This window comes from Barbus barbus (assembly GCF_936440315.1).
Source record: "Barbus barbus genome assembly, chromosome: 40".
Taxonomy (NCBI): Eukaryota; Metazoa; Chordata; class Actinopteri; order Cypriniformes; family Cyprinidae; genus Barbus; species Barbus barbus.
Genome location: NC_136718.1, coordinates 22,796,062 through 22,823,185, shown reverse-complemented (window position 1 = coordinate 22,823,185; position 27,124 = coordinate 22,796,062). Strand labels below are relative to the sequence as shown.

General features: G+C 36.1%; 2 protein-coding genes across 4 annotated transcripts in view; both read left to right on the top strand.

The window, feature by feature from the left end:
* Positions 1-17,763, top strand: part of LOC306859987 (F-actin-monooxygenase mical1-like) — a 30,558-nt gene extending 12,795 nt beyond the window's left edge. For all 3 annotated transcript variants that reach the window (XM_079401470.1, XM_079401469.1, XM_079401471.1), the window contains exons 7-24: positions 318-418; positions 932-1,189; positions 1,606-1,721; positions 2,435-2,561; positions 2,661-2,739; positions 3,406-3,553; positions 4,134-4,330; positions 6,897-7,006; positions 7,387-7,467; positions 8,096-8,297; positions 9,636-9,706; positions 11,768-12,515; positions 13,144-13,250; positions 13,538-13,645; positions 14,026-14,119; positions 14,490-14,577; positions 14,943-15,016; positions 15,353-17,763. In XM_079401470.1, the coding sequence (XP_079257596.1) occupies positions 318-418; positions 932-1,189; positions 1,606-1,721; positions 2,435-2,561; positions 2,661-2,739; positions 3,406-3,553; positions 4,134-4,330; positions 6,897-7,006; positions 7,387-7,467; positions 8,096-8,297; positions 9,636-9,706; positions 11,768-12,515; positions 13,144-13,250; positions 13,538-13,645; positions 14,026-14,119; positions 14,490-14,577; positions 14,943-15,016; positions 15,353-15,552 (2,909 nt within the window). In that variant the 3' untranslated portion in view covers positions 15,553-17,763. The remainder of the gene's footprint in view (positions 1-317; positions 419-931; positions 1,190-1,605; positions 1,722-2,434; positions 2,562-2,660; positions 2,740-3,405; positions 3,554-4,133; positions 4,331-6,896; positions 7,007-7,386; positions 7,468-8,095; positions 8,298-9,635; positions 9,707-11,767; positions 12,516-13,143; positions 13,251-13,537; positions 13,646-14,025; positions 14,120-14,489; positions 14,578-14,942; positions 15,017-15,352) is intronic.
* A 3,064-nt stretch (positions 17,764-20,827) lies between these two features.
* Positions 20,828-23,562, top strand: LOC306859601 (CD48 antigen-like). Its single transcript, XM_079400711.1, has 4 exons — positions 20,828-20,936; positions 21,608-21,928; positions 22,075-22,362; positions 22,484-23,562. The coding sequence occupies exons 1-4, from the start codon at positions 20,873-20,875 to the stop codon at positions 22,624-22,626; spliced, it is 816 nt and encodes a 271-aa protein (XP_079256837.1). The 5' UTR covers positions 20,828-20,872; the 3' UTR covers positions 22,627-23,562.
* The last annotated feature ends 3,562 nt before the right edge of the window (positions 23,563-27,124 follow it).

Here is a 27,124-nt window from a genome sequence, read left to right as displayed (position 1 = left end):
ATCTTTTTTTCCTTTTTGTTCAATTTAGCTTCTATTAACAACAGTTTGGGGTTACACTTTATTTTAAGGTGTCCTTGTTAAAGTGTAATTATGCATTTAAGTACCGAGAAATGTTAATTAACTACATGTACTTACTACAGTGTTAGGGTTTGGCTTAGTGTTACTTGTATGTAATTGTTATTATAATAGTAAGTACATGTGACGTGTGTAACAAGGACACCTTAAAAATAAAGTGTTACCCAGTTTTGTCTCCAAAATATAAAAAGTAAACCCACACACACTTTATTCTCTGTCCTGTCGTTTGTCATGTTTTCCAGGCGTTGATCTAGAGAACATTGTCTACTACAAAGATGATACTCACTATTTTGTGATGACTGCAAAAAAGGGAAGCTTGTTAAAAAAAGGAGTGATAAAGCAGGTACGACACACAGTGAAACACATTCAAAGACCTGAGGCTTTGAGAATATCTCATATGAAGCCTGAACAGAGTCTAGAAAGGCCCTGATTTTATCAGCAGAGGTGATACTTCAGGCGTGTTTCAACCCGTTTCCAGCTCACATTTACACTTACAAACACATTTATCAATCCTCGCAGCTATTCTTGTCCTCTTTTGTTACTGTATTCTCACTGGAATAACTGCAGACAGTTGCTATTTGTGTTCTCTTAGAAATGCAACTAATATATTTTAGCTCAAAGGGAGTACAAATTAAGTAATATTGTGAAACATCATTACTAGTTGAAATAACAGTGTTCTATGTAAAAATATTGTAAATTGTAATTTATTCCTGTGACGCAAAGCTAAATTTTCAGCATCATTACTCACATGATCCTTCAGAAATCATTCTAATAAGCTGATTTGCTGCTCGAGACACATTTATTATTATCAATGCTGAAACAACAAGACTAGCATTAAACCTTTCTTGCTTCTCAGGACTTTTCTGATGTCAGTCAGCTGCTCGCACCTGCAAACGTCAACCAGGAGGCCCTGCAGAAGTACGCATACGAAGCCGCTGACTTCTCCACAGATCACATGCTGCCAGACATGGAATTCGCAAAGAACTATGCTGGCCATCCGGACGTGGCCATGTTTGACTTCACCTGCATGCAAAGGGCAGAGAACGCCTCTCTGGTGAAGGAGAGGAAGGGGAAGAGACTGCTCATCGCGCTGGTGGGAGACTCTCTAGTAGAGGTGTGTTATGAGTCAACAGAGTGGCTGATTATGACATTAGACTGATAAAGAAGGCAAATATTATAAGGACTTTTTTTTTTGTACTATTTCAGAACTGTATTTTTCAATCTGAGCTTTCAAAACTACTACAGTGTCTTTTTTGTTATAATATTTATTATAATAATTTTAATATAATGTAGAATTTTATTGTAAACACTGTTTAAATAGTACAACAGTAAAACAATGTATTGGCCATCAAACTAACTAAAACATCTACATATAAATATCGGCCATGTTTTGTTTTATTTAATTTTATTAATTTTCCTTTTAAATACTACAAAAAAAATGTATTTAATTTTTTTCAATTATTTATTTTTTATTATTTTATGTTTATTTAAATAATTAATTAATTAATTCATTTATTCATTCTTCTACAGCCGTTTTGGCCTCTGGGTACCGGCATTGCTCGTGGTTTCCTGGCTGTGTTTGACACTGTGTGGATGGTCAAGAGTTGGGGAAAAGGTGTGCCACCCCTGGAGGTGTTGGCGGAGAGGTACAATTTACCATTTTTACACCATTTATAATATTACAAAAATTATTTCAATGAAATTATATTCTTTTTATTTTTCTATTTATCAAAGAATCCTTAAATTATCTCGGTTTCTACACTGTAAAAAAAAAAAGTTGAGCAAACTTAAAAGTTTAAGCTTCAGCAGATTTTTGAGTTCTCAACTTATTTTTTTAGTAATTTTGAGTTTTCTTAGCTTTTTGTTGTATAAACCTAAACTTAAAACAAGAAGTTAAGAAAACTCGATCTGCTGAAGCTGGTTGCCTTAAACTTTTAAGTTTGCTCAACTTTTTTTTTTTTACAGTGTATACACACATTAAGCTGTTTTCAACATTGATAATAATAAGAAATGTTTCTTATGCAGCAAATCAGCATATTAGAATGATTTCTGAAGGACTGAAGACTGGAATAATGGTGCTGAAAATTAAGCTTTGATCACAGAAATAAATTACATTAAGTATATTTAAATAAAAAAATCAGCTATGTTAAATTATAATATTTCACAATATTACTGTTTTTAATATATATTTTTGATCAAATAAATGCATCCTTGGTAATCATAAGAGACTTATTTCAAAAACATTAAAATCTTATCAACCCCGAACTTATGAACTGTATCTATCAACATAAAATGAGATAAAATGCATGTATGAGTCAGTTAGTGCAATAGTGAGTGATGCTGTGCGTATCTTTTACAGGGAGAGCGTGTATCAGTTACTCTCTCAAACGACTCCAGAAAACACCAGCAAGAACTACACCGCCTACAGCATCGATCCATCCACACGTTACCCAAACGTCAACCTGTCCTCTATCAAACCCGTGCAGGTCAAACACACAGTCCTAGACGCATGCAAAAGCTGCCTGAAATACTGTAATTAGCAATGGAAGAGTTTTTAATGAAGACTGTTTGTGTTCAATTTAAAGATCAAGCGTCTATATGACATAGAGGGTGGTAAAGCCAACAAACAGATGAAACCCTTCATACAAAGTAAACCTAAAAAAGGTAAGTGCCATACGACAGTCATACCTTAACTTACACATACTTACTATACTTATAAGTGTTTATATATACATACATACATACACTCACCGGCCACTTTTAGGTACACCTGTTCAATTGCTTGGTAACACAAATTGCTAATCAGCCAATCACATGGCAGCAACTCAATGCATTTAGGCATCTAGTTGTGGTGATGACGACTTGCTGATGTATTGGGATATTTCCTTAGACAATGAAACTTAACCACAGTGTCCTCAGCGGCTCAGAAGGAGGGAATCTATGGAGACTCCTATGTTCGTTAGTGCATCCCAAAACACAACACTTGATAAGCCTCTTTGGCGCTGACATTATATCTCCAGCAACTACAGTAATCAGTAGCTGTTAATGGCGGAGGCGGACCGCAGCTTCTCACTCAGGGCTGTGTCTATGCTTATAGGGCAGCGTCACAAATGGGCGGGACTTTTTCCCCTCGGTGACGTGGATTTCTACCATTATAGACTGGTTGTTTTCACATACTGCAGCCACACAACTGTTCAAACACCTTATAAAAGTGATTTTTGCATAATAGGTCCCCTTTAATTCAATAATATGCAATATATCTGTTAACATCTCAAAAAGGAACAAACTCAGACTTTACAGTGAAGTGATGAACTGAATTGGTGTGTTTAGACTCCATCAGGCGTCTGGAGGATCTGCTGTCCTGGTGTCAGAAGAACACAGCGGGGTATGAACATGTGAAGGTGAGAGACCTGAGCGAGTCCTGGAGGTCTGGGATGGCTCTCTGCTCTCTCATCCACAACTTCAGACCTCAACTCATGTAAGATCACACTAACCAACAGCGAACAAGAATATTAGTGTCTGATTGAACATGAAGAGCTGAGTTTTGCTTTGAAAAGGTCTTGCTAAATACAGAAAGTTTGAGGTCAGTAAGGATTTTTTAAAAGAAATGAATACTTTTATTCAGCAAGGATGCATTACGTTGATCAAAAGTGATGGTTACATTTTTTTTATAAATTTACAAAAGATTTCTGTTTCAAACAAATGCTGTTAATCAAAGAATCCTGAAAACAAAATAACAAGGAGCCCGCACATTACTGTGTTTCCATTACTGGAGTATTCAGCTTTACCATCACTGCAATACATTGCATTTTAAAATATATTCAAAAAGAAAACATTTATTTGGGTTTGTAATATTATTGCACTGTAGTATTGTTTTTACTGTATTTTGGATCAAATAAATGCAGCCTTGGTGAGCAAAAGAGACTTCTCTCAAAAAACGTTACTAACCCCAAACTTTTGAACAGAGATGGTCAGATAGATAGATGGATAGATACAGACCTATATTACCTGCAACGGTAAATAAATGTAAATGATGTGCATGTTTTCCTCTCTTGCAGTGACATGTCTTCTCTAGATGAATATAACTTCACCGGGAACAATAAGTTGGCCTTTGGCCTGATGGAGAGAGAGTTTGGCATCACTCCGGTCATGCGTGCCAGTGAAATGACCACCTGTGGGAAAATCGACCAGCTGTCTATGGTCGTCTACCTCACACAGATACGCCACGCTCTCACCGAGAAACATACACCAGCAGGTAATCAAGGCCATTTCTGGAGGCATTCATAACTTTGAAATACACTTTTACTGATTGTCTGAAATATATAATACTGTTTATTGGTTGTATCTACGTTGCTTATTCAGTCTCAACCCTTTTGCCTTTAAGACTTGTACAGTATCTGTATTTTACAAATACTTCTGTTATAGCTGGCAAACCTTTGCATATTGGCATTGTTCACACTTTGTTTTTGTTTTTTTGTAGTGTGGATTACAGATAAATGGTTGTTAATGTGTTAAAAACTTCCATAATTAATAAAAAAAATTACAAAGTACATTTCTGTGACTGACTGTAGGCAGTCATACACTACAGATTAAAAGTTTGGGGCCTGTGAGATTTTTTTTTCATATATATATATATATATATATATATATATATATAATATGAAGTCTTCTCTGCTCATCAAGGCTGCATTTGTTTTCTCCAAAATACAGTAAAAACAGTAATATTACGAAATATTATTACAATTTCAAATAACTTTTTTTTGTATTTGAGTATATTTTCAAATGTAATTTATTCCTGTGGTCAAAGCTGAATTTTCAGCATCATTACTCCAGTCTTCAGTGTCACATGATCCTTCAGAAATCATTCTAATATGCTGATTTGCAATTGTTATCAATTTTGAACACTTAGTATTTTTGTGAAAATAGTGATACTATTTTTGATGATCGGAAAGTTCACAAGAACCACATTTATTTGAAGCAATAGCATCTTTAGTAATTATAAATGTCTTTACTTTCACTTTTGATCAGTTTAATGCATCATTGCGGAATGAAAATATTAATATTAATAAAAATCTTACTGACCCCAGATTTATGAACAGTAGCGCATGTTAACATGCTTATGGTTGTGACAATAATGTCATGATTTCTCAACTGTGAATTTTCAGCTTTGTTTCAATGCATGATCTGTATGAAAATTCAGGGAGAAAAAAAGTCATTTCCCGAACATCTAAGAGAAACAGGCTAATGAATGTCCTAGCACACATAATAGCATCATCATCATCATCACCACCTGGAATCAGGTCTGCTGTCTCTTTAAGACCCCTTCCCAGCATGCACTGCTGGGAATGGGCAGTATTCTGCTGTAGTCTGTAGTCTGACAGCAGCGGCTACAGCAGCAAATGCACTCAGCTGGGGAGAAATCAGCAGCTTATGAGCGATTGGGTGGGAGTCCAGCCTCGACACGCACTGCTCTGAGACGGATTACAAAACGCCATCTGCAGAAGAGGAGTCGCAGCCATTAGAGGGGCTTTAGAGAGCAGGATTGAGCGTTTAGTTGTTGGATGCTGTGCTTGGGAGGGGATCTCACACAGATGTGCTCCAGGTTGAGCTGTCACTCACGTAGGCTGTGGATGTGTGTATTCTGGGGAAGGGGGTGGGATCCAATACAGCTCATCTCTAACACGACACTGCAAACCGCATATTGAATGTGACAACTCGTATTCGTTCAGTTTAAAGGGTAGGAAGTTATTTTATTGTATTTTATGATTTATTCATGTGATTTATTTATTGTTTTATTTTACTTTGCATGCATTTTTATGGATTGCTAAAGCCATCCAGCGAATTGCATCTAAAATGCACAGTTTATGGAAGGTTGTTCTGGATTATGAAAGATATTATAAATGACGCTTTTCTTGTTCAGTTATGTGTGTATGATATGATTAATGATGTTCAGGATTTGAAGACATTTTAAGCATGTTTGATTTACAGTTCACAATGTTTGCACTACATTTATTTTAAATTTTATTTTATTATTTTTAAATTATTCAAATTAAGAATATTTTTTAAATTTTTTGAACTACATGTAAAATACAATGCTTTTTTTCTTTTAATTTTAATTTTATTATTGTTTATTAATATTTTAATTTATTTATACTTTTGTTTGTATTTTAAATGTATTTAGATATTTATTATTAACTATTTATATTGCATGTTATATCATGTTATTGTTATTATTTAGTTGTTGAACTACATGTAATACAATGCTTTTAATATTTTGCTGTTTTTTATTATTATTTATTTTTGTATTTTTATTTGTTTCGTTATATTTTATATCTAAATATGCTTTTAATATTTTGCTTTTTTTGTTTATTGATTTATTTATTTGTATGTTTATAATTTTTATCACACACACGTGCACACACATATATATATATACACATGTATGTGTGTGTGTGTGTGTGTTATTACTTTGAGTTGTTTAAAAATATAAAATACGGTGCTTATACGATTTTGCTGTTTAGTTTTTTTTTTTACTTTTTAATTGTTTTTATTTTAAATGTATTATTTATATGTATGTATGCCATTGCTCGGAGTTTTCTGGTTTTGCTGCAATATGAAAAGCTTAAATAATAGATCATGTTTTTGGACAGGTTATACATAATGTTTTTTTTTTATCATTGTTGGTCATTATTTATGGTTTGGAAATATATTTAATCATTTTACTTTTACATAACATCTTTATTTCTTTGCCACATTCATGCAACTGTGTTTTGCATCATTTATTTGCTTCTCACTATTTTCACTCCTCTTGTCTTCCTCAGAACGCTCCAACAGCCTCTTGCCCAACAACAAGACCCTCTCGCTGTCCAGAACCCGCTCGGCCGCCTTCTTCCTCAACACGCTCAAGCGCAACTCCATCCAAAGACGCAAGGTACACAAACACCTGCCTGTTATCATGTCAAACAAACCCTGTATTGTTGACATTGTAGCAGTGGTGCCTGTCAAAGGTCATGTAGTGTGTTGCATTAAATAGAGCATGAAACCATGTGCAATCGCTATTGTAACTAACCACAACTAAACGCCCCCGTTACACACACAGCTGTTGCCAAAGCTAATTACTCCTATGCTGTCACCACAACGAGGAAGTTAAACGAATGATAAGAGGACGATACAAAAAGGATACTATAGTTTGCTTGCTACGTGTTTGTGGTGCAGGATAACAGTGAAATCATTGTTTATTTCTGTCGATCTGCTGTCGCCACTTTACGTAACCTGAGCTGTAAATGAGATAATGTGGCCCGTGTCTCCCAGGACCGACTGGCATCGGAGAAAGGACCAAAACAGCAGAAGATGAAGGAGAAAGAGGAGGAGAAGAATGCAAAAGAGGAAAAAGTAAGTGGTGAAATCTAGTTTCTCAATCAAAGGTGCAGTACTGTTGTTGCAATGCAGTTAACGCCTGTTAGGGGTGAAGACAGATATTCTGTCGTAATTTCTGCCATTAAACACAACAAATGATGTGCAGACCTATAGATATAGGTGACTTCGTTATGTATCAGGCTTAAAATGAAGAAATATTCTCTCAGATCAGGATTAGAAATTACAAAACCTCTGAAAGTGACAAAAATGCCTTTAATATTAAAATATTTGGACAGAAATGCCCATCTGTAATGAATTCATTTTTGTATTAATTAATGTTTTTTAAACATTAAATGTTTAAGCTTATGTTTAATAATTAATTTTGAATATATTTTATTTAATGTGTCTTTTAAAATGCTCCCAGCATTTCTAAACATTTAAAACTACAGTTAGATGAAAAATGACAGATTTGATCTGTTGTTCACAAAGAGAATCTCAAGAGAATTTTCACATTTCAAATGCCTTGTAAATTGTAAAGATAAAAAATATATTCCAGGGGGCAAATATTGCTCCCTAGTTAAAAAAAAAAAAAAGTCAATTCTTGTAACTTATTGCTCCATAGTAATTATATGTGCAGTATCTTAAACTTTGTCTCATTGTCCAGCCTGCGGTGCCCGTGGTGCCCATGGTGCCCATGGCCTCATCAGAGGCGGGCAGCAGTGAGCTCTGTTATTTCTGCAACAAGCATCTGTACGTGCTGGAGAGAGGAAGTGCTGAGGGCAAGTTCTTCCATCGCAGTTGTTTCAGTTGTTATCAGTGCAGCTCCACTCTGCGGCAGGGCGGATACACTTTCCACTCCGACACGGGTAAGCCTGGGATACATGGTCATGCCAAAAACCCTTGATATCAATTAGGTGACAACTCACTATTTTGAGATCAAAATAGGTCATCTATGAAATTTGTTTAGATCCAATGAGAAAATGTTTTTATGGGGGGGGGGTCTTACAAGGGTACTTGTGATCTTACAAAGGTAAATGAAGAACTGGGGCCGGTTGCAGACTGGCCATAACTTTTTATATTCAGCTATGAAAAGGTAGACTGGTCTTATTTGTATTGGAAAAGTAAGACTGATAACCATTTGGGCAACTGCTAGTAAGGTTTGTACAGGATTTTCTTTACTCTTTAACTGACTATGTCTAAAAATGTAATATTAATATTTTAATTATTTAAGGTCTGAGATGTGGGAACAGAGAGAGGGCAAACATTTTGCATTTTAGGTCAGCATTGCCGTCTAATCACCCAATATGGTCTTAAATAGACTGCATAGCACTTCATCTTTTATAATATGGGATTTTGACCAAATATATTAAATCTTGATTTTTGTAAAAGGTTGCAACTAGATTTTTGTTTTGTTTTTTGGTGAAACATTTTTGGACAAATAAGGTAATAAAAAATATTTTAAAAAATACCTTAAACTAACTACAAATGAGCATGTAAAACAAATATCTTTAAAAAAAATCCATGTGGAGCATGCCCCAGGTTCTTACCTGTTTGCTTCTCTGATTTTTACTTTAGTATACTTCATTCTTTACTTTATTATACTTCATTTTATGTACACTTCATTGTTTTATTATTATTTTATTTTATTATACTTCATTTATTTTTATTTTACCTCATTTTACTTCATTTAATTTTTTTTATTTTTATACTTTTTTTTTTTACTTAAATATTAATTTCTTTTTATTTTATTTTTGTAGATCAATGAGTAACAGTAGGTAAAAGTAGGCCTAAATACAGTATATAATTTTCCATATTTTCTGAATAATAAATATTTCAGTATTGTTATTTTTTATATTTCTTGTGTTACATAATGCAATTTATTTTATTATTTATCATGCACTTGTCTCTCATCTGCTGTCATAAGGACTGAAATATCTTGATGTTATATAAATGATTACATAAGCTTTTAAAGCTATTCATAACTTGCACAGTGTGGAATGCATTTTTATTAGGTTCTAATTATTACAGCACATGTAAATTACAATCAACCACCTATGCAGCCCTTCAAAAATAGATCTTCTGAAATGATCCTGCTTGTGGGGCTTGATCAATAATTTACCCCTTGTCTAAAAAAAGCGTTTACATCGGTGTTACAACCCTTGATATTAACAGTCCAGAACATGTTGTATTTGATTTGTCTTCAGGGAGATTCTACTGTGAGCTGCACTCAGCGGCTGAGGAAGAGGAGGGTGATGAAGGTCACAGAGGCTCACAGGTATGAATCACATCAGAGCTAATGAGACGCTTAATTGCCTCCTATTTACTGTCGGATCTCTTGTGTGAGGATACTGGGAAGGATATTGCTCTGAGAGTGTGGGGAGCATAATAACTTTCATTATTAAGCCATAGTTCGTATAGTTCATAAAAATATCTATGAAATTGATTTATTTGGACTTTTTTTTTCGGTCCAATTGTTTATAATTTTTCTAGTGTTTTATCATGTGTTTTATCATGTGTTATTCCTGATCATAGTGCAAATTTAGAGTTAGGTTAAGCTCTTAGTTTTGCAAGTTTTGTTAAGTATGTTATGGTGGTATAATTCCTCATTATATACATAACATATATGTTATATGTTATAACAGCATTATATGTTTTCCCTGTGTCAGGGAAAACATTTCCTTTCCTTTCCTGCTCTTGTGCAGAATGGTGTGTAACACTGAGATTGTGCTGTGAATCCATGTGTGTGTGTGTGTGTGTGTGTGTGTGAAGAGGGCGTCTGTGTAAAGTAATGCTTGTGGGATTGGATTCCTAGTGGTTGGTCATAAGACTCCTCAGAGCTATGCAGTTTTCTGTGAGCTACTGATGTTTTTTGCAGTCACTTTTTGTTTCAACCTATTGAGCTGTATGATTTAAAGACAAGCAGTTTTAATACTACTCAATTTAAACCAACATAATGCTAATGCACAACTGAAGATGAGAATGCTTAGCAAGTCTGCTTTCCCATTGTACATACTTAATGTGCATTGTGTTAAGGTGCCGTCTAGGGGTGTGTTATATTGACAAAAATTAAATTAATATTTTAGTATTTTTTCAGTAATGATAATTAAACAATATTTTGCTGAGTGTGGCTGGTTAAAGGAACACTCTTTTTGGAAATAGGCTCATTTTACAACTCCCCTAGAGTTGAACAGTTTTACCGTTTTTGAATCCATTCAGCCGATCTCCGGGTCTGGCGGTAGCACTTTTAGCTTAGCTTAGCATAGATCATTGAATCAGATTAGACCATTAGCATTTGGTCATCAAAAATGACCAGAGTTTCGATTCATTTTCCTATTTAAAGCTTGACTCTTCTGTAGTTACATCATGTTCTAAGACTGACAGAAAATGAAAAGTTGTGATTTTCTAGGCTGATATGGCTAGGAACTATACTCTCATTCCGGCGTAATAATCAAGGAACTTTGCTGCGTTACCATGGGTGCAGCAGGCGCAGTGATATTACGCAGCGCCTGAAAGTAGTTCCCAGCTAGGTAATTTATTTATTTTCAAATTAATATAATTTACTAAATATTCTGTAATTATAAATATGAACTTAATTTCAGAAATTATGCACATGTTTGTAAAAAATAAAGCAATTTCATTACCAAATTATGTTAATGACATTATACTTCTTATTAGCCTTTAGTCTTTTTAGTGGTTTAGTTTTTTTTTTATAGGATACAAAAGTCAAAATGTGTATCTCTAAGTACAAATAATAAAAACAGTCAGTTAGTAACCTAATTAAAGTCTTAATTAAAGTTAGTTAGTAATTAGAGTTATTAGTTTAGAATCAAACTGATCAGACTTTTTTTGATTAAAGAATCTTGAATATCTTTTTTTTTTTTTTTTTTTTTTTACAAATGTTTCCACAAAAATACTACGCAGCACAAGTGCTTTCAGCATTGATAATAAGAAATGTTTCTTGAGCAGCAAGTCAGCATATTAAAATGATTTCTGAAGGAAAATGTGACACTGATTAATGATGCTGAAAATTCAGCTTTGCGTTACAAATATAAATTATTATTTTTTAATAAATTTGCATAGAGACCAGTTATTTAAAACTGCTATAATATCTCACAATTTCAGTGTTTTTATTGTATTTTTGGTAAAATAAATGCAGTCTCGATGAGCATAAGAGACTTTCAAAATATTTAAAAATCATACCAACCATAAACTTTTGAACAGTAGTACATATGAATTGTATTTGGACACGTTTCTTTGTCTAAAACAGTTTCGCAGTGTAACAGTTCATGCACTTGCACAAAATATCATTATAATGTTATGTTTTTTGATTTTCTAGAATCAAATCGATAATGGCCTTAATGAGGAGGATGAGAAGAAGAAAAATGGTGAAACAGTGGAGATTTCATCCCCACCTCCACACGTCTCTGTGAGACGGAAGGGCTCGTACAAGATCTCCGTTGACCCTGACTTTGAAGAATCGACTGAGTGTCTCACTCCCACAGAGCAAGAAGACCAACCGCCATCCAACTCTCATGAAGCGAACAAACCCCCAGAGCTCAATCCAGAGAGCACAGGCATCGAGAACCAACAAAATAACAGCAGTCCGTCCGTTCCAGTGCCAGCCCCTCGACAGTCCAGAGCTCCGCTCCCAAAACCTCACACTGTCCATAACGTGGTGCCTCAACCTTCGAATTCCCCTGAGGAACCAGAGCACAACCAAGAGGAAACTCCAGAATCCAAATCCAAACCGTCGCTGCGTAAACTTCAGCTGAGCGAAGAGGAGAAGGCCGACCTGCTCAGTCAGGATTCAGACTCGGAGACGCCCGCCTCATCTTCCGCCGCCTCCACCTCCTCTTCCTCCAAGCAGCACGAAGCAGGTGAGGAGGAGGGCTACTGGAGCGGAGGCACCGCAACCGGGAAGAGCTTGCGGGAACAGCAAAACCGGCGCTGCATGAGAAGGAAGAGCGAACCGCCACCTTCCACACACTCGCAACACGGAAAGATACGCTCCAAGTTTTCCCCATGGAATCTGTCTTCACCTCGACTGCAGCAGCGCTTCAGCGTCCTCAGAGTCGCACCTTCAGGTTAGGAGTCAACATTTTTGGTAGTCAATTCAACTTTATTTAGATAACACTTTATACAATACAGATTGTTTCAAAAGCCATAGAGTTAATAAGCAGGTCTTTCTGTTAAAATTATGTTAATAGACCTGCTAAAATAGCAAACTTCTTCAAATATGAGACAAAGTCAAATTCTGCTGTAAAGCAGCTCTAAAAGTAAAACACAATAGTTCAATAAAATAAAATAAAAGAATTGTGTGTAAGGCTGCACAATTTGGCCAAAAAATCTTGTTATTATCTATCAACATGATTAATAAAATGTAATATATTATTATTGTTGTTACATTTGTTAAATATTATTATTAATAATATTGTCTAAATATTAAAGAAAAATTACTACTGTTGTTATTTTACTGTAAAATAAAATTAGTTAAATGATGGCGAAAATTTCATTTTTGGGTCAATTATGAAACAAATTCAATTCCGCTATAAAGCAGCTCCACAGAAGACAATAATGTTTAAGTTTTGTTCTCATTCAGTGTCAGTGATGCCAAATCGAAAATATTATTATGTGTACAAATATCTTTTAGTACTGAACGTCTCTTGGTTAAGATTAATTTTTAGCAGCTGATTTTGCTATGATTTTTATTAGAACAAGCTCAGCCAGATCAACATGACTATAATGAAGAAGGTGTTGACGATGACGAAGAGGAGAGTGAAGAGGATCTTCAAGGAGAAGACCATTATTTGGATTGCAAGGTGAGGTTATGTTCAAAGTAGTATTTTAACACTTGGTCCGTAGCTTATTTTGGCTGAGGAACGGCCCTAGATTTGGTCAGAAGGCCAAATTTATATGCATGACATTTCTTGAGCATGACTGCCCAGAATAGAGCTTGATTATGATGCCACTTCATGAACAAAGGTTGCATGATTTGGGGAAAATATCTGATAAAAACACTAGATCATGTGATCATGTTTTCTGGTAGACTGATAAAAAGCTGTTCTCTAGGAAGTTGTTGACTCAGGATTGTGTTTTCTGTGTTCAGGGGGCTGATTTTGAGATTTCGGAGTCAGAGAAACACAACCTAAAGCGGATGAAAACTCTGGAGCGGAAAGCAAGGATGAGCGAAATCCAGCGCTTCCACAAAGCTCAGGTGAGCAAGATCACAGTCCTCAAAGACGACAGAAAAAGCCCATATTTGTAATAAACATGCAGGTTAAATAAAGGTAACACTTTACAGAGGTCCCGTTAGTATATGTTAGCATTAACCCTAATGTATAACTATTCAATGTTCACATTGTTTCAGGTCCATTAAATCATTTTAATTGATACAACTTTTGATTTTAAGAAGTATTAGTAAATGTTGACTTTAACTAAGATTAAGAAATTTATTTCATGTTAACTATTGTAGTTAACAAATGTAACCTTATTGTGGAGTGTTACCAATCAAAGAAACATCAGCATCGATTTCTATCAAGTATCTGATTTTCATTCTTATTTGGTCATGCTGTCCTGGATCTGCCGCCCCCACAGACGATTCAGAGACGACTGGATGAGATAGAAGTGACCTTTAAAGAGCTGGAGGAGAAAGGAGTGGAGCTGGAGAGAGCTTTGAGAGGAGAGGCTGGTATGACATCTCATCCATCTACAGAAAACCACATTCACTGCTAATGATTTCACTTCATCATATTCTACAGCAGTCAGACTGTGCACTAAATTCACACTGAAACCCATCCAACTTGTTAACCCTGATAGCACGAATAGTCATTGAGACGTCTGTTAAATATAAATGTAAAGAAATTCATATGCTAGCAAAAAATGTATGCATTTCTTCAAATGAAATCAGTTAAAAAGCTTTTTTTGTGGAAACTCCTTCAGCACTGTTTTGTAAGCATCCCAGAATGCACTATAGGTTGGTTGAGTGAAGCCAAAGGGTGTCAAAGTGTGGCGACGACCAAGAATAAACCGATCTTGTTTCAACTGTGTGTGTGTTTTAGGTTCAGACCCTGAAACGATTGATCAGTGGATTGATCTGGTCCAGGAGAAGAACAATCTGCTCTCAGAGGAGTCGGATCTCATGGTTGCGTAAGTCTGAACACTGTGACAAAGAAAACAAGTCAGCATTAATACAATTAACTTTAAGGAGCTCAATAGCAGTTATTGCTCCAAGTGCATCATCTATTTTTGCATGTGTTGAAGAAAAACCTCAAGCCTCCCTGCAAGTCTGCTCGTCGGCTTGTTGCCCGTGGCAACCTCTTTCTTCTGCATGTCTTTGACGAACATTCATGCTTAAGATGAATGCTTAGAGTGGCCTCATTTATTTAACCCACCGCTTTGCATGTATTTAGCATATATTGTGCTCAATTGGATCCTCTATGTAGAAACTAAATTACAGGCTGTGCTAACAGCAGCAGAATATATTTGTGTGATTCTGGTTTTGTGTTTCGAAGGTCTCGACAGCTGGAGCTGGAAGACAAACAGGGCATGTTAGAGATGGAGCTACGGAGATGCATGGAAATGGATGGTGGGAAATGAAAACAGATTCTGTTTTACTGAGAAATTAGTTTGCTAATATTTCAGTTTGTAAATAGTACTATACACTGTTGATTTGTGATTATATAATCATTAAAAAAATATTTTATTAATATTAATATTTTGTAGTTAGTTATTGTTAATAACAATGCTAATAATAGTAACAAAAAGTAAAAAAATTAAATTCACTAACATTAATATTAAATATTTCTAATTCATTTCAATAATTATTTTTTTTTAGTATTAGTTTGATGTTAAAATCTTTATTTGATTTATTTTTTTTTTATTTTTTTTATTTTTTTTTTTTTCAATGTCCTTGTGCATGTAGACTCTGAGAAAACCCCTGAGCAGCGAGAACATGAGAATCGGATCCTGCAGGAGATGCTGGACGTGGTGGACATGAGGGATTCACTGGTGGCCTTCCTGGAGGAGAAAAGGTTGAAGGAAGTCAATGATGAACTGCTGGGGAACTCCGTACTGGAGGCCAAGAGGCGTTCAACTGCAACATCCCAGGTGCTCTGGGACTGAGACGCCACAAACACGCGCTTTTTTTGAATGCCACAACACCTTAACAAAGTAGTCCACCATAAAGCTCATCATTTACCCATCCTCATGGCTTACAAACCTTCTGTGACTCGTTATCTTTTGTGGAAAACAAAAGGAAAAAGTTGCATGATGTTCTCTATTCCATACAGTAAAACTGAAAGGTCACCAAGGCCTGGCAAGCAGCAAGCACCATTAAATCATCATGAAAGAAGTCCTTGAAGCCACATGATATAAAAGTAATTTTTCTGTCTCAAATCACAGCTTTGTTTAGTTGCAGTAAAGCCAAAAAATTACCGCTTCTCATGTGCCTCATAACCAGTTTTGCACTGCTTAAACTTTTCAGTGAACCATGACTTGATGTCATTATTGAGGCTCAACGGCTCACTATTTACTTTTACAGCATAGAAAATAGACAGAAAGTCAAAATGCACTCAATGAAAGAAAGAAAGTCATACAGGTTTGCATTGACAAGAGGGTGAGTAAATGATGACAGAATATTTATTTCTGGGTGAACTGTCTCTTTAAAGACTCACTTATATCACACAAACCTAATGACTTGCAGGCACAAATGCATACATTACACATCTTTGTGCAGAGACTGCTCTTGAAAACCAAAGAGTTAAACACATTGCGCACACAGATTTATGACACTGAAGATTTGGAAACTAGTGCCAGCCGCTACGGTCTCGCTTCAACATAAACGTGCTTTTAAATAGATACAGAAACTATGTAGAAAATGTTGTGGACCTGCACATCCGTCCCAGCCTTCACTGCCCAGACACGGCCTTTGACGAGACCAGCGGCGGTCTCGCTTCAGACTCACAAACTCTCACGCTCAAACACATGGACTTCACTGGGGCAGATGTTTGCGCACACGTGTGCGGTTGTATTGCATCTCGCACTGTTATAAGAGTCTATCAAGGTCATGTATGTTCTAGATATCAGAATTATTAAAGCTTATTTCTGACACCATTTTAAAAATTAAAAAGCTGATTGTGAGTTTTTATCTCACAATTCTGACTTTTGCAAGTGCAAGATAAAAATGATGAATTGCCAGATATAAAGTTGCAAGATGTAGTTGGGGAAAAACAAATAAAAAAATTAATTGTGAGATGCAAACTCAGAATGTCATGTCTGGAAATGTAAATGCGACTTTATCTCACAATTCTGAATGTTTTCTTGTGAAATTTAAACTCACGATTAAACTTATGAAATGTAGTCAGAATTCTAAGAAAAGAATTACGTGGTGGAAACCAAAAAAAGTAATTGCTACTTTTTATCTCGGAATTAAATTTGTCAAATGTAAATGATCTGAATTGCAAGTTTATAATTTGCAGTTGCATGATATAAACTTGCAATTGTAAGAAAAAGAGTCAGAATTGTGAGATATAAAGTTGTAATAACCTTTATTTTTTATTCTGTTGCAGAAATGAGCTTCCATACAAAATGTCCTCATTAAAAGATATTATATAAAGGTATTTACATATTTATGATGTCGTATTTGGCAGAAATGGTGTAGCCTGATGCCAGTATCATGTCTTAAACAGCACTTGCATTGTATAATTATTGACTATATTACAGCTTTGCAGCAAGAGATTCAATATCACAAGGAGCTTTTGTGCAGTGTGCAATTATGTATTTATTTTTTTCTTGTAAGTGATTGCATTTTGTTATTCTTCTGAAATTCACACATTATTATTATTATTATTCATTGTTTTGATATTTTCTGCATGATCATGTTTTTGACTCTCAGCGGTACATCTTCCTGGGACGGTTTCCATTTATATATTTCTAGTTTCGTATATTCGCGTATCATTATTTGAAAGTGTTTGTACAGTATGTAATACTCATTTGGGGAGAGACGAAGAAGCAGAAAGTCTGCTTTCCTTTGCTGAATGAAATTCCCACAGAGAATTATTCCTTGGTATTTTTATGTGTTGATAAAGTGATTTTTCATTTTTGAGCACTGAGAATAATTAGCGGCATTAATTCTTGTCAGAGAGTAATTGTGTGCTCGTGTTTTGGGAACAGTGGTGTAATATTTGCTGTTTGCTTTTGCTCCCTGATTGTATTTCTTTTCTTTAAATATGTTCTCACACACACACACACACACACATTGCATACACAGCAGAGGTTTCTTTTCTATGGGGACAGTAATTCACTCAATATGCTAATAAATTATCTAGCACTTGATGTTTTTCGTCTTGGTTTAGCGCTGTGGAAATAGCCTTGATTTCTTGATTTAAATCGGAAACAGATTTTGAGCATTGATATTATGGCTGATTTTATTCAACATCTTTCAAGCAGAAGTAAGCTACAATGTTTTCACGTGACCTCGACATACTTGGATGTCTAGTATATAAGGGTTGAATGTAGATGGATGATGTTTCATAATGTATCCTTCTGAAATCTACAGAAATGAAGACGAAACTATTGCTGTCTCATAAAATGCCATTTTCTGTCATTGCCCTTTTACTCTAGACTAGACTTTCAGGTGTTGTCTTTTACATCACGCCAGTAGAGGGCCTCCTTCATCAGTGGATCCTCAAGGACCAGGACAAGGTTTGATTTTGACATTGGTGGGGACGTAACGAACAGCACCCTTCAACACCCCAATCCAACTATACCCTAACATTTTCGCACTTATAATAGACTTTTGACCACCGTTTCATGTCATCTAAAGTCTTTATTTTTAGCTATGGTAGCTAACATTCTCATAATTCATAAAGAGAGCTTTATGTTCACATATTCATCAGTCAATAATTACAGTTTTGATTATGTAAAACCAACTAAATTACAGCCGTTTACAAAAAAAAAGTTTTCTTTGGATCGTTTGACTACTCAAAATAAAATACAGCAATATATAACACTTAATTTGAGTTTCCTGCTAGCCAAATTTCACATACATAAACGTGTAATGGCTTTAAACTTTAAAAGTTGATCTAGAGACAAGTATATGGAAACCATCCAAAGCTCTGTTAATCCTAAAACATTCAAAACTGTATCTTTATATTAATTTTGCTACAGTAACTATAGTTTAACCATGGTGTTTGTAGTAAAACTGTGGTTATACAAATGGTAATCAGTATGCCAAAAAAACTTGGTTGCAACACTTTCACTGTAATAAAACCCTGGTTAATTTGTATCTTTGTAGCTCCTTTTTTTTGCTTTCTTTTATTTTTATAACCTTACTGCCTTCATGGTTTGGTGTTTTGTACTGTTTAATAAAATAGATTCCCGATGTGCACTCGCTAGCATGTCCCTAGCATCCCGCTACTAAATGTTATGCCCTTGGTGCAAACTACTTCTCAAAGATGTCTTCTTCCTTGCAGGCCACTTTCAGGACTTAAAAACCTTAAACCATCCGCCTGCAGCAGATCTTGGATCAGTTGACCTCAGATGGTTGATGGGAACTGGATCAGGTAACTGGTTTCAGAGCAGCACACACTGGAGTCATATAGGGTAAGTGAGATGGAGTTTGTTTTAGGTCAGTAAAGATAGTCGATTAGTCTGTCCAGACGCACTCTTCTCAGCAGATGCAGAAACCTGTAATTATCTGGCATCATCCGTGAGAGCAGATCCATCTGTGTGCTGCTCAATCAAGAGCTCTACTGCAGCAACAGATGCTCATTGATTTGATGAGCATGTTCCTGCTTCTCAATCACAGCCTTTTTAATCACTGATACATTTTAAATTGCATTTGCTGATCCTTCTGCAGAGAATCAATTTGATTTGAGAAAGACAGAGAGAGAAAATTTATTATAAAATAGTCTGAAGCTTTTGGACACAATCTAATGTTCAACAATAAGGATGTGTGTGTGTGTGTGTGTGTGTGGTTCATATTTCTACTTATACCACATCAAGAAAAAAAAAATATATATATACATATGTACAATTTTGGATTAATTATTTTAAATTAACTTTCTTTTAAAACAAAATAATGTATTAGGTTTTTATTTGTAATAAGAGCTGGTATTACTAACCATATCATATCTATGAATTCATACAAGCGCTCTTTCTGAAAAACAGTGGCATATGGAGTTGTTTGTTTTAAAGAGTATCGTCCTCGACAGCCTGTTTGCAGTCTGTTACCTTGATGACTCTGATTTAAATGAGCAAAATTCATAACATCAATCTTCAACACATCACACAAAACCAGTAAGTTTGTGAGTTGTGCATGACCTGAAACACTCTCCTTTTTATCCTTATTATTGAGCCCAGCAAACTGTCCTTCACACTGTGGGTGATCCATTCCGTCTGTGTGCATCTGATGGATGGTGCGTTCACTGATTACAGCCGGGAAAGTGAGCATGTCGATGTGATTGATAGCTGTTAAGTGACAGATGATTTCTGAGGAAGTCAACAGTGAACACAGTGATCTGTCATATAGTGGAACCTGACCTATTCTTCAAATTATATAGGCCTACATGTAACACATTTATATACATACTGTATATATATACATACATAAATTTGAGGTCAGTAACATCTCTTATGTTTTTGAAAGAAGTCTCATATACTCACCAATGCTGCAGTAGTGTTAAATATTATTACAAATTTAATAAACTGAATTTTCAGCATCATTACTCCAGTCTTCAGTGTCACATGATCCTTCAGAAATCATTCTAATAGGCTGATTTGCTGCTCAAGAAACATTTCTTATAATTGTGTTAAAAACTGTTTTTGTGCATATTTAAAAAAAAATACATAGCTCACAAAATAAACCAGCACATAGTGTGCATATACAGTTCAAGTCGTATGGACTACTGTTGTGAGCTCCTTTGTTGTTGGGGAAAAAAACATCAAGAAAATCCTTTTTTCTTTTCCACAGAAAAAACAAAGAAGAAATTCCTAGAGGTTTGTGTGAGGGTGAGTAAATGATGACACTATTTTTATTTTGACCTTTTTTTCCTGTCTGTCTTATCAGTGGTTGTTTTATCATCATTGTCATGTGTCCCGTAACTTTCTCTCTTTTTCTCATTGTCTGTCACACCTTCAACCGGACACACAATCTGAGTTACATAAGACACACACATCAATCCATCATTGTTCATGATAGCACTCAGATCATGGCTTTAGATGAGACGAGAGCTGCTTTTACTGTCCAGCAGAAGCTTAATAGAGGTTTGTCAGAGCTAATCAGCTTTGAACGAGTGTTAATGGTATTGCATTTTACCATAGAAAGACAATGATATATTGCAGGACCAGCCTGACGTCATTGTCAGTGTCACTTCCTGATGAAAAGTAGCTGAGACACAAGATCTTTCCTGAATGTTCAGGCAAACCTACAATCATTTCTGATATGACACTTGTTAAAACATTCTCCTGTATGTGGGTTTACACTGTGTTTTTCATCAGCGTGAAAGGTAGGCTATCTAAAACCTAATGTTGTTGTTTCTTAGTTTCACAAGCAGAATGTTTTTGTGGTTATGGTCGCTGGTTGGATGGCATCAAACACTGGTGCTGTCATGCAAACTGTGAATTGTACTCAATGCAACCAGGAGAAACAGATGTGTAAGTGTTTATACTGCTGTCCTCTGATAAAAATAGTGATATTCATGACAGTAATATAAGGTAGAAGTACAGTTAATCCAAAGAACTGAACTTTTTGTTTTTACTTTTTATGCACTACGGGTCAAAAGTTTTAAAGGCATCTCTTCTGCATTTATTTGATCAAAAATACAGTAAAAACTCAATTGTGAAATATTATTACAATTTAAAATAACTGTTTTCTATTTGAATATATTGTAAAATGTAATTTACTCTTGTGGTGCAAAACTGTATTTTCTGCATCATTACTCCAGTCTTCAGTGTCACATGATCCTTCAGAAATCATTTTAATATGCTGACGGTTTTGTGTTCAACTGATTTACTGTACACTAATGATAGCATTGTGGAAGCGCGTTAAAATATGTAAATTAAAATCTGAACACCTGAATATTGCATGGTTGATTCTACAGATGTTCCAGGCCATATCATATGTATGTTTTTATTTTTTAGTAGGCTACTAATATTATCCATTTTGGTATTATTTTAGATCTTGTAAATGGCAGGTGGGATGAGTTAAAGATTGTGATGAAGGGAAACGTTGTCACTCTGCAGACAGGATCTAGTGGTCTACAGAGAGACACTGAAGTAATGTGGCTGTTTGAAAGTGGAGACCAAACTACTCGTATAGCACAGCTGTATAAAGGAACAGTTTTCACTCATTATGAACCGAGACTCATCAACAGACTAAAGCTGGATAGAGAAACTGGATCACTGACTATCTGGAACATCAGCACCAGTGAATCTGGACTTTATGAAGTCACCATCAGTGGATTCATGCCAGTGAGGACGTTCAAAGTTCATGTTTATGGTAAGATTTTGTTGTAGCAATAAAAAAAAATCTTTGTAATAACTAATGATCCTAAAGGTGTGTGTGTGTGTGTGTGTGTGTGTGTGTGTGTGTGTGTGTGTGTGTGTGTGTGTGTGTGTGTGTGTGTGTGTGTGTGTGTTTTAAAGAGCCAGTTGCTGTACCTGCCATTAGGATTGGCTCATCGGTGGCTCACCCAAATCAAGAACTCTGTTCTGTGCTCTGCTCTGTAAAAAATGAACAAGGTGTGTCCATCTCGTGGTATAAAGGGGGTGAAATAGTGAACCAGACCAGCAGTCCGGATCTCAGCATGAACCTGAGTTTACCATTAGAGCTCCATTATACTGATCCAGAAACCTACAGCTGCACAGCTACAAATCCAGTGAGCAATAAGACCGTCCATCTTCACATCAAAGAGATCTGCCCTCAACATGAAGGTGCACAAACTCAAACAGAATGACAGGAAGTCTCTTCCTGCCACAAAGACCTCTGCAGCTTATGTGTCTCTTAATAGAGCCAATGCCAGTTGTTAACTTCGTGCCTCTCTCTCTTTTTCAGATTGTCCGGAGCATTGTGGTGTCACTGAGGTTCTGATTCGATTGGTTCTGTCCGGTCTGGTGGGAATTGGCACTGTTGTCTTTCTGGTTGAGCACTTGATGTTGTGCTCTGCTCAAAGAAGAGCTCCGTCTGTGTGCCACTAAAGACACTGCCATGATAGGTTCTAAGGTTACAAGCAGCACCAAACAAAATTACAAATATAAAGATGATTTCTAAATTATGTGCACTGTCTATTGAGCGCTACAGGGATGACTTATTTTTTTTTGTATAGGCTAAAACCTGGAAATTATTTTAGCACTTCTGGTTCCAAGTCAGCGCGTTTTTTGAATGGGCTTTTGATTAAATACCTGAAATAAGGTGGTTAACAAGTACAAGTACAAGTACAAGTACAGGTGCAGTGTGTGTGTGTGTGCGCATGTTTATGTGGTTTATGAGGACACAAATTTGTATAATGACATGGGTATGACAGAGGTATTACAATATGAAGGTGGTTTATGAGGACACTGCCTATGTCCCCGTAATTCAAAAGGCTTAAAAAACATACTAAATGGTGTTTTTTTGAAAATCTAAAAATGCACAAAGTCTCCTGTGAGGGCTAAGTTTAGGTTTAGGGTTGGTGTAGGTCAATAGCACACACAGTTTGTTCAGTATAAAAACCATTACGCCTATGGAGAGTCCCCGTAAACCACAAAAACCAACGTGTGTGTGTGTGTGTGTGTGTGTGTGTGTGTTTGCAAAATGTTTAAATGTTTGTCCTGAACGCAATGATTGGATGTCCTGCCTGCCTGTCAAACTTTGTATTCCCCCGCGCAGCCAATAGCGAGAGTTTGGGGCGGAGCTGCTGTAGCAGGCTGAGCCAGAGAGTGTTTAGTTGGTGTGTAAAATTAAATTCAGAAGTGCAAGCAACATTAGAAGATTTGCCACAAATATACAGAAACAACGCGATAGAAGGGTAAAAAATGTTGCTGCTTCTGTGACTCCTAAGTAAACACCCACTTCGCATGTAAAGTTAGATGCCTTTCTTTGATGGTTTCCTGTTCAAAAGAGGTGTAATAGCCTATTAAAAATAATTTTTCTACATTTCTGCCTACCCACGTTCAGAGCTCAGTTGTTCCACAATGCATCTTCTGGCTCAACATTCAGTGAAAATCAGGTGTTGCTTATATGAAGTTCAGTGAAAATGGAAGCGGTCTAGTGGTATTTTCTTCTGCAGTGACATCTGAGCTTTATAAAACCACTATGGGCCCGATCATACACCCAGCGCAATGCGGCACAAGGCGCGGCGCAAGTGTTTTTGCTAGTTTCAGCCTGACGCAAATGCATTTGCGCTCATTTATGCGCCCATGGTCTAAAAAAGAGGTGTGTTCAGGCGCATTGTTGGCGTGTTGCTATTTTGAGGAACTGAAAATAGACTGCGCCATAGACCAACTCAAACACTGGTCTAAAGTCAATGGCGCAATATATTTTTTGTTATGTTATTTAAAGAGCGCGTTAGTAGAAAATATGCCTCTGGGCGGGTCCACAACGCCAGTTCACTTTGCTTATTACACAGGGACGCGAAACAGCACACAAACATGCCAAATATAAAAAAAAATAAAGGATTACAGTGTAAAAAAATATTATTGTGTAGGTTACATAAATATAAAAATGTCATACATGTCATAATGGGTAGTCATTGCCTGTATCATAATTAGCCTACCTATTTGCTCGCGCATGAATTTGCTCTCTGGAGACGCGTTCAGTCTGAGCGCCTTTAAATAGCGAATGGCGCGAGCGCAACTGGCTCGTAATGGGAATGGGAGATGGAACTCTGATTGTTTTATTGCACGTTACGCTCAAAAAACACCCATTACTCATTAAGAGAATATGGACAACCCGTTTAGACCATGCGCCCGAGCGCGCCGACCGTTTTCCCATCATTGAACTCGCAAAAGTGGATTCGGACACGCCCTGGGTGCACTTCGATCGTTAAAATTGGGCCCTAAGTGTTGTAAAATGTTGCTGTCCAAGGTTTCCAGCCACCTTTTTGACATAAAGTGCTATTATAATAATAAAAAAATTTTTTTTTAATGAAGTGAAGTGCCATTTTCAGTCTTGCTTTGAAAGCAAAAAGCAACAAATTCAACAAACCAGAACTGTGAGCTCTCATCCACTCAACCACAGAGTAGACCAGTTTACTTGTTCATCCCTGAAAGATGGGTTGAATTCTATAATAACATACTTTCTGTACTATTTCTGCTATATAAATATATGGCTGCAGTAGTAAGGGTTATTGTGAATTCAGCCAGAGAAGCCATGTAGTTTATCATTTAATAGTCTCCTGGCTATATTCTCCATCTATTAAGAGCTAATCTGATTGGCTGATAACTTAAAAGTAAGAGCAAACAGTTGTTTTTTAATAAGTATTTCAGATACAAAGCGGTTTATAAGGTACTGGGCTGACAGCGAGCTCTTTTGAGGATGACAATCACTAGAGTTTGTGAGGTTGGTGACATCCAAGAATTTCTTGATTTGTTTGAGGCACTAATTCTGTAAAGAGAACTTCATATTTGATAATTACACAAGAAGGCCCATAATTATGTGGAGTCTTTATTGGGGGGGGGGGTGCAAAATGGATGTATTATGTATTACACCCCATATATATATAATCTGTAATTTACATTTTGAGCAAACCAAAAATATTCAGTCTTATAAATTAAGTCTGAACCAAAGGGCAGAACAGTAGTTTTCTTGACTGATGTTGACCTTCATTTCAATCCTTCATTGTAGACGTGATGTCAAGAAAGTAATAAAGTGACTAGTTGGAATCCATGGGAGGTGAAGCAGCCATCCAAAGTTGAGTTTCATTCACAGTTGTAAGAAGTGAGTTGGCTGATTCCAGTTTTTCTGCAAAACCACCACATTTCTAATTACTGAATCATACTATTCAGAAGTACTCCAGATCATTAGATTACAAATGAACTGAGTTAAAGTGTGAGCGATTCCAGTTCCACATGAGAAGTGGTGTGTAGTTGCTGTGTGACCGTAGTTATGTTCTCCCTGAGAGAGCCACTCACAAACAGGCCCCTGTTAAATCTGGTATTAACATACATTTATCTTCATCTATCCCTTGGTGACTTGGTGGATTTTCTGTTGTCATCTATTCTTGTATCATTTTTATTCCCCCCCCCAAAAAATATAGATAGAGATATGTTATGTAGCTGACCTAAACCTAAACCAACTATCATGTATGCATGGAGGTAATGCAATTATCCCAGTGGAGGCATGTTGGAATTTGTGGTGTAAATGCATTCCAGCTAATTTAGATGCTCTATGAAACGCATGTTTATGTGTTTATGTCAGGTCAAAAGACAGCTGTGAGGACTCACTCACCCATGATGGTTTCTTCATGAGACACATTTGCCAGCATCACACTGGAGCAGCGTTTGCTTGCACATACCTCTGTTGGGCCTAAAGTGCACAGACAAGATTTTTATGCTGTTAAATTGGAATTACTATGATTAGTTTTGAGCCATATGATAATAATGACAAACTACAAACTAGAAAGTGTGGCTTTTGACTTCAAAATAAGCCGTGCTTTGCCTATGCTCTGCTTTTACACTTTAAAATTAGACTTATTGCTGTGAAAGTGTTTGCCCTGGTGTGATTTTTTTGGTTTGTACACTGAATATTGTCAGATCTTCAACCAAAACCTAATGCATAAGTGATCCATGAACAAACAAACAAACAAATAAATTGTAGATTTCTGAGGCAGACTAGTGTCTGATGTGGGCCCCATTTATTAGGCTGCACGTCCTGATTTTGCTGAGTTAGATGTGTTCCTAGGTCATATCTGGTTGACATATTTTATTGGAACAACATTTTAATCCAAAAATGTAGTCTTGACCATATCCTGAGTTGCACATACCTCTGGTGTAGGGATGTAGGTGTAGGGATGTGCACATACCTTGCACATCCCTACACCTAAACCTAACCTTAACCATGAGTAATCCCTAAAATCAGAGGAAATGTCACGATAGATGAATGACACTGATGTACAAGCACCAAACAATGATTGTAAGCCTAAATTTCAAATCTGATTGGTTAATCACAATGTTGTTCCAGGGTCAGGAACATGTCGCACTTGGTAAAATCAGGTTCTGCTTTTAGGCTACATATCAGATTAGGGCTTTCGAGTGAATGTAGCTCTAGGGAATACGTTTTTGTTATTAAAATGTCATTTCTGGTTTGTTGTTGTTTTTCTATTCCAATGAAGTGCATTGAAAATGAGGCATTTTATTAATCCTATCATTATATTATTTAAATACACTATACTTTCTCTGATGTTCTCAAATTGGGAAGTATTTAGATTCAGTCATAACCATTACTAACAACAGAGTCTCTAAAACTGTGAATTAAAGCACTGTTTTAAAAGATTTCTGTAAATTTATCTTTTTGCTTCTTTGTTCTGATAATATGAAACATGGTAAGATTGATTCTTTGTCAAATATCTCAAGAAATTTCTCTAGCCTGAACACAAATCTGCCCTGAACAAATCACAATAACACATACAGTCAATACCTAAACACAGTTGTTAATGAGAGGTCAAATGAAAAACAATTACTGTGATAATACTTACTTTACGTTTGTAATAGGCAGCGA

Coding starts and splice junctions, on each gene's coding strand:
- LOC306859601 (XM_079400711.1), top strand. CDS start 20,873: ATGACACTTGTTAAAACATTCTCCTGTATGTGGGTTTACACTGTGTTT. Junction 21,929..22,074: donor GTTCAAAGTTCATGTTTATG/GTAAGATTTTGT, acceptor TGTGTTTTAAAG/AGCCAGTTGCTGTACCTGCC. Junction 22,363..22,483: donor GATCTGCCCTCAACATGAAG/GTGCACAAACTC, acceptor TCTCTTTTTCAG/ATTGTCCGGAGCATTGTGGT.